The following is an 8,282-nucleotide window of genomic DNA, read 5'->3' as shown; positions in this document are numbered from 1 at the left end:
ATATGCAGTTGCGTCGCGTTTCTTTTATTGATTTTACAGACCAAATACAGTGCCATGATAGCCAACTAGAAATAGAATAGGTATTTGCATTTAGTTGTACCACAATCGGAATCCCATGGGAACTTGCCAATTTCAATTTTCCTTTAAAGAGCAAGTTAACCCCAAACCATTTTATTTTTTAACAAGATTATACAGTTTGTCTCATATGATCGTCAACATATTAATGCTGTCTTAGTATTGTTCCTGAATTTTTGTATTGTTTCTGAAATAGGTCTGTCATTTTGAGAAAACTCTGGTTTTGCCAGTCTCCGCCAAACAAGAGAACGTTCCACTCTGCTGCGAACAAAGGTCACAACCTTTTGTGTTGTTGTGGACCCTTTTCCAAGGCCCTTCAATGACACGACCAAGGGACAAATGGGTGAGATGTGTCTGGATGTGTAGAGGTCTGTTTGGGCCGTGGCTGACTGTGGCATCCGAGAGAAAGTAAAGCTTCTCGGACACTTATTGTATAATGGGCTGGATGGGGAGGCTCCGTCTGAACTGCTTATTTTGATGTCCGCATTCCAGTGATGGTTACATTTGTGTGTGTAGTGTGTTTGTCTGTGCCCGTGTTTGTGTGTGGTGTGTGTGTGTGTGGTGTGTGTGTGTGTGTGTGTGTGGTGTGTGTGGTGTGTGTGTGTGTGTGTGTGTGTGTGTGTGTGTGTTGTGTGTGTGTGAACACTTACTGTGTTTCCCAGGTTGCGCAATCCCACAAGGCCTTGTGCACTCTTGGAGTTCTGCAAGGAAAGAAGGAAAAAGACACAATGTTTCAACAGCCGGACCATGTGTCAGAAGCATGTGTTTATGTGTGTGTGCGTGTGTGTGTGTGTGTGTGTGTGTGTAAGTGAGTGTGTGTGCGTGTGTGGTTCTTATATTGATATACTGAGAAAATAACTTACACAATTTAAATAACTTAAATTTACAAAAAAACAGTTTGGAAGCATGAGCTAAAAAACAACACAATAGTCGTTGTTTTTATCCTATGTGGTAATTCTTGACCTTTGCATGTAATTGTACAGAATGACCATGTCATACCACACATTGGATTATCAAACACCTTGACTCGACTTTGACAACCCAAACACGCCTCCTGCTCACATGAGGACGGATTGAAAACGAGGGTTTAACCTTAAAAGAGCATGGTTGGACACAGCTATCACTGCTGGATGTATTGGCTGATACCATGCTGTGCTGGGGCCTTTTAACCAAGAGCACATGCCACATTCTTTACAAAAAAGTGTACACATCTGAGGTGGTAATAACTCCTCTAGCTTTTTGTTAAAGGTGCTTTAAGTGCTATTATTTGAGTCATAATTTGTTAGACATGACCTAGCCATCCATAAGCTACTAGTGAGTGAAATGTGCTGTGAGAAAATCGTATCAATAAAAATAATTGAGTTGACTGCACCTGCCTCTGTATAAGGTCGCTCCCAGCTCATCTCTGCCATGATTCTTTCTGAGATTTGATTGTGCCTGTCAATCACAGGTGTGTGCGAAATGCCTTTTTTAATTTCTTTATTTTCTAGATGTTTAGTTTAAGATATTACTCTCAACCTCTTCTTTTATCTGCTCTCTCCATTTTCAACTCTCACATCTTTAACTACAACAGCTTTAATTGACCTTTCGCGCCCCCCGTCGTGACCATGACGAACTTCGACAAACAAACCAGACTAGGTAACAAAAACTTATGGAAAAATGTATATCAAAGCAGGTTTTAGAGTTTGGGCAGGAAATTATTTAATTTCTTCCAGAAGCAATCAAAAGGGACTACATTACGCTATGGAGGAGCATATTCAAAAATTAAAAATACAAGGTGACAAGCTTGAATTCAGTTGCTTTTCTGGCCTGCCACACAGTCTACCCCAAGCACATCGTTTGACCATGTTTATTTAACATAAAATTAGGCCTCCTCCCTGTTGTTTTCAATGGAGTTGTCCGAGCTGATGTCCGACTATAGTTAAGTCTGGAATGTCATTGGCTCATCTACGTTCTAAGGGCGGAGATTTGCGACAGGTCAATTGTCTCTCTTCAACATTTGATTAGAAAAGCTTCATTTTTATGTTTATTTATTTTTATTTTGGTTGTTTGTTTACAACTACAAAAAGAGCTATAACGTGACAAAACAAGTGAGGGTGCTGGTTGGTAAGTCAGTCAGTCAAACGGCAAGTAGACAGGAAAAAGACAAGTCTGTAATGTGAGTGTTGCATGTGAGGGAGAAGCAGATATCATGTTTTCCACATGACCTGAACTCCTCAAATCTACTCAGCAAAGCACAAAGGGACGTAGCAGCTTAGTGTAGGTGTAGCTATATGATGGCTCAATAAGGTATTCACAGGGTATCCGTAAACAACAGTTAGTATAATTCCATCCATTACTCCTCTGTTGTGTCTTAGTAGCTAAGAAATAGATTAACATTGTGTTTGGAAAAACAGCAACCTCCGCTTCCTGCTGGGGTCCTGCATCAGCATTCGCTGTACATTATCCTCCTCACCGTAAAATATGCTGTTTTATGTCAACTATTCCAAAACCATTTTATTCGAAATACAGTTTGCTTTCTGGATAAATTATATGCCCTATGCAGTTATTTTGCCGTAGGAGTTTTTGCTTTATCATCAAACAGTATTTCTTGCACTTCTTTTTCTTATTAGGTTGTAAAACAAACAAAGCAGCCTCTACTCCAACCTACATGCATGGTGCACCAACCAGGCCTCGAGCCTAACTGCATGGTGCACCAACCAGCGCTAGAGCCTAATTGCATGGTGCACCAACCAGGCCTCGAGCCTAACTGCATGGTGCACCAACTGGGCCTGGAGCCCAACTGCATAGTGCAACAACAAGGCCTAGAGCCTAACTGCTTGAATCAGTATACCCTGCAGAACATTTATTTTATAGTTTATTTCTACCACAGAATCCAAATAACGTGAAGACATGACAAATGAAAGCTTTCCTCAATATCATTTTTTTCAAATGTACAAAACTTTCAGAAGCATTGATGTATGCAAACAGCAAAGACGGTTTTCAACTAGATTGATAATAGATCCATCCCGGTGTTTCAGGTACATCTCATTTTGCAGCTTTTTCAGCTGGTGCTGGGGCTACTTGGGACAGAATGTCATGGAGGTCATCCCATCATCTGTAGTGCCCCGGATAAGCCAGGAGTATCCTGGCCGGCTTGACAGTATGTAGGTTTCCGAAGACAATGCAAGACTGGGGCTGGAATGCAGAGGAATAGTGGAAAATGAATCGTAACGACTCATTCTACACATCGTCTTCTTTTGGAAGTCTTTGCAAAGGGCGACATACAGCTACCCGAACACCACCGGCAACCCCCCTCAATAGCTTTGTTTGAGGGCTAAGCAGCCGGGAGGTAGGACCCCTGCACTTCCATTCTGACTGTTGACATCAGATTGCCACAGAAATAATGCTGACTGCAAGCAAGGTGTTTCAGGCAGTGAATGAGGAGTTTTTGCTGGGCACAAGTTACTCCATTTGGCTCAAACTTTGAGTTTTAGCTAAGCAGATGTTAAACATGGAAAAACAATACACGCTGTGGCAAAGGGAAAAACTGAAATATAATATGTCCCCTTTAAACACTAGATATCTGGATATTTATTTCAAATACGATTGAAGTCTTTCAATCGTTAAGAAATGAATGAGGAAATACTTGGGGACTTTGCAGTTATCGGAGACCATCCGAATACCTAGTACATACTATTTCTGTCTAGTGTCTACTACTTGACCATACTACACTTGACTGTGTAGTACGGTCTATAGACATGCGTAGAACGCCTCCGAACGCCGCCGAAACTCCACCGGATGTTTGGAGATGACGTATCTCCCCCCAGATGGCGGCAAAATGTACCTGTTTTCCGTCTTGTTATCGTTGCTATTAAATAAAAAAATGACTCTTTCTACGCGAATGGCTCTTGAAATGGATATCTCTGCTAGAAGGCGTCGTCGTCGGTCATCTCGTAGAGCGACTTACCGGCAGGTTATGTTGTATATATGTGGACATTTGGTAAGTCATTTTTTTGGAATAATAATAATACATTTACAGTTATTTGTTACTCCGTGAAAAAGACGATTGAAGTTAATTTTTCCTTTTTTATTGAACACACACACACACACACACACACACACACACACACACACACACACAAATAAAAAGCCGCTGTTGGTGGTGTCGGGTCAGCCATCTCTTCTTCGTTTGTTACCAGACTCCGGTTGCATTGTGGGATAGCGTAGTGTGGTCCGTGGTTCACTTTGGCGGTAGTATGCATTCGGAAACGACTTCCGTACTACAGAATGCATACTGACTATTCGGACGCGCTCGATTTTTCGCATACTACAAAATGCATACTATATAGTATGCAAGTACGAGTATTCAGATGCAGCCTTGGCACATTTCCTGATTTTTTTTATACATTTGATTCTTTAGAATGAAGAGGTTTTATAGTACAGGCTTTTTAGTGTCACTTGTACTCATTACTAAATATAACTATATGCTTCTGATATGACAAGAACAGCAATAAATTAAACCAAACAATACCCTCCTTAATAAATGCACCAGGTGCAGATTAAATATTAAATTGAACAGGAAAATGCATTTCCTGCAGAAAATGCCTTGAGTGAAAATGCAGAAAAAGTGAGGTTGAAAATATTTTTTAATAAAGCCACATAGATTAAGACATAAAGAAACGTTAAATGGCTTTAATCAAGTTAAGGGATTTGAACAAAAATTCAAAAGTCTAAATGGAGTAAACAATGTAAACATGCACACCAATTAAGAAAATGTAAATGGTTGGAAACAAATAAAGTGACAGCTAAAGGAAAAGCGCAAAGCATTGCCAAAAATCCAGAATTGTAAAATGAATTGAACTGAAGAATCTGAAAGGTCAAATGTATTGCCCTGCACTGCTGGTGTGTGTGTGTGTGTGTGTGTGTGTGTGTGTGTGTGTGTGTGTGTGTGTGTGTGTGTGTGTGTGTGTGGTGTGGTGTGTGTGTGTGGTGTGTGTGTGTGTGTGTGTGATTAAAAGTAGCCCAATAGAGCGGGGAAAACAGCCCTTTCTGGCAACACTGCCTGAACGTCCTCAACTGAAAACAAAGCCGGTATGAAACTAACAATGTGATTCTGAATAAAGTTTAAATAATATCGAAATTTCATTTGAAAAGTGCTAAGCATTCCTGAAAATGAAGAACTGTAAAATGAATTGAACTGAAGAATCTGAAAGTAGTAGCTGAAGTAGTAGTAGCTGAAGTATAAGTAGTAGTAGCTGAAATAGTAGTAGTAGCTGAAGTAGTAGTAGTAGTAGTAGCTGAAGTAGTAGTAGTAGCTGAAGTAATATAAGCTGAAGTAGTAGAAGCTGAAGTAGTAGGTAGTAGCTGAATTAGTAGTAGTAGCTGAAGTAGTAGGTAGTAGCTAAAGTAGTAGGTAGTAACTGAAGTAGTAGTAGTAGCTGAAGTAGTAGTAGCTGAAGTAGTAGTAGTAGTAGCTGAAGTAGTAGATAATAGCTGAAGTAGTAGGTAGTAGCTGAAGTAGTAGATAGTAGCTGAAGTAGTAGTAGTAGCTGAAGTAGTAGTAGTAGCTGAAGTAGTAGCAGTAATTGTAGTAGTTGTATTGGTAGAAGTAATAGTAATGGTATTATTAGCATTAGTAGGAGTATTAATGGTGGTATTAGTAGTATTGGTAGGAGTAGTAGCAGTAGTAGTAATGGTAGTAGTAGTGGTAGGAGTAGTACTAGTAGTCAGTAGAAATGTTGAATAGCTTTAATCAATTGAGAGACTTGAAAAGTGTTAAAAATGTTAAAATCGAATTGGAATAAAGCTGTGTGTGGTGTGTGTGTGTGTGTGTGTGTGTGTGTGTGTGTGTGTGTGTGTGTGTGTGTGTGTGTGTAATAAGAGAATGGCGGAGCCATTGCGCGTGTGAATGGGCAGACGGCTTCAATGGGACCAATTGTAGAATATGACGGTTTGAAACTTAAACTGTGATTCTGAAGAAAGTTGAAATGATATCGAAATTCCGTTTGGATAGTATTGAAGATACAAGTGTGTAGATTTGTTAAATGGTTTGAACGAAGATAAAACGGTTGAAAATTGATTGAGTTACGTCTTAAGTAACAGAGGAAATGGGAGGACGGATCCGCCGTCCTCCCATTGACTCCCATGCTAAAAAAAAGTGGAGGTGGAAAAAGCTGAATAGTTTAAAAAGTTGAGTATAAAAACGCTGATATATATCATGTCGTTAAAGAGCTGAACTTATTAATAGTTTAATGGCTTCTGTAGCTGAAAGTATGGCGGAGGAGTTGAGTTGAGTTTTTTCATAATTTACTGATCACAGGTCACATAGATACTCTATAGTGGATATAATAAAGCTGAGGGTAAAAGTAGAGAGAAAGATGCGAGAGAAAAAAAAAACATTTTTAATTAACAAGGGCTTATAATAATCCTCCTTTACTTGAATTCCACTGCTGGGAATGAAGCACTTTAGTGATCACTACATAACATGTCAAAACCATGACGACACGCACACACACACTGACAAATACACACACTTACAGGCACATAAACACGCTTGCACACACTTACAGACATACACAATCACAGACACACGATTACACATACAGACACACACACCAACACACACACACAGAAACGTACGCATGAGCGGATACCAAACACACCCATGTAAGCGTGCAAGGTTACACAGACACTTCACTTGCCGGTGAGGCAGAAAATCCTCTCCTGTTATCCTGATCTTAGACCTCTGGTTGGCTGTCTGACTCATGGCTCCATCCCCCTGCGCTTCATTACACAACAAACGCCTCTGAATTTGCAGAAATCTGCTGAGTAATACCATAGCTAGCCCTTGCTTAATACAGCACCCTTCCTTTGGTTTTTGTTCCACCCAAATCAGAGCCTGCCTGCCCACTAACAGCTCATGACTGTCTCCATGGCAACACTGTCTTGTCATCACATCATATTTTTTGAGGGAGGGGTCTAATGCCAGACAGCTGGCTATTTTGATTTGTCCCGACAGGGACAGCTCCAGTCCAGTATTTCAATCACAGCCTCGTTGGCCCTGTCAAGTAGACAATGGCCAATAGTAGGCTACCGTAAACCAAAGATTCTAGAGCAGAGCTTTGCTGTAAACGTGCCAGAAACTAGAAACAGGAGAGGGAGATTGACAAATTAGGGCGGAGAGAGAGTCGGGGGAGAAAGCGTGAACATGGAAGACTCTCCATGCACAGCAGGGGCTGATTGGAACGCGCGGTCTGACAGAGACGGATGGTGTGGTAAGCAGGGAAATGTAGACTGTGGCAGTGGGGTTTTATTATTCTTATCTAATAAACAGGATTATTTTAAACTGGAGCCCTTTGTGTGTGTGTGCATTATGTTTACTGCACGCTCGACCCATCATAGTAGGTTTTACTACTCCTTTTACTACTCCTACAATAAATATCCATGAAAGCAGCAGCCTAGATGGTGAGTCTTATTTTGATTTGTTTGCTTGTTAATTTATTGCAATTTCTTAAAGCCACATAAAGCTTTCTGCTAGATAACGGCATATTTTAAGGGCAGTATTTCTATGAAAAAACGTGAAAAAACGTTTCCTTGACGCACATGGTTGTTGTTGAAAAGCATATTTTTACTTAAAACAGTTAATACAACCGTCGAGTCCCTTGCACAACTCAAGCCTCCCTCCAGTCTAAAACTCTTGCCCGCTTAAGGAGCACCAGAATGGGTGTGGCTCAATTAGCCTATGAGCCACAGCTGCAGATTATTACGGCTAACAGCCAGACAGGAATATGTGCATCTTTTAAAACAGTGAAGATGCCATTCACATCTTCACATAATGTAATAATTTATGCTGTGATTTATTTCAGGGTAAGAGGAGGTCCATGAGACAGTTGACTGGGGATAACAACAGAGAGACAGACAACAAAGACAAAGACAACTGGATAACAACAGAGACACAGACAAGACAATAGTAAGAAACCACAGAAACAGGTCAGGATAGCAACACCAATATAATGTATGAGCGACAGGTCAGGATAGCAACACCAATATAATGCATGAGCAACAGACAGTTAAGACAGATGGAGAATAACAAAAAGTTCTACGCCCATAAATGTATTTTTCTTCAAAATGATCCCCCCCCCCCTCAGAGTGGTTCATTCATATAGCTTTCATGAACCAGATTATAGAACTTCTTTTTTGAAAACATGACAGAAATTGGCTTTTTA

The 8,282-nt window shown here is 40.4% G+C and overlaps 1 protein-coding gene across 1 annotated transcript in view; it reads right to left on the bottom strand.

Annotated features, from left to right (window-relative positions):
- Positions 1 to 276: 276 nt before the first annotated feature.
- Positions 277 to 8,282, bottom strand: part of LOC130405725 (uncharacterized protein DDB_G0271670-like) — an 85,449-nt gene continuing 77,443 nt past the window's right edge. Inside the window, exons 3-4 of the mRNA XM_056610890.1 lie at positions 722 to 776; positions 277 to 389 (exon numbers count right to left, since the gene is read on the bottom strand). Coding sequence (XP_056466865.1) covers positions 277 to 389; positions 722 to 776 — 168 coding nt within the window. The remainder of the gene's footprint in view (positions 390 to 721; positions 777 to 8,282) is intronic.

This window comes from Gadus chalcogrammus, chromosome 16 (assembly GCF_026213295.1).
Source record: "Gadus chalcogrammus isolate NIFS_2021 chromosome 16, NIFS_Gcha_1.0, whole genome shotgun sequence".
Taxonomy (NCBI): domain Eukaryota; kingdom Metazoa; phylum Chordata; class Actinopteri; order Gadiformes; family Gadidae; genus Gadus; species Gadus chalcogrammus.
Note: the sequence above shows the minus strand (reverse complement) of the source record. Positions and strands in the feature narration are given on the sequence as shown.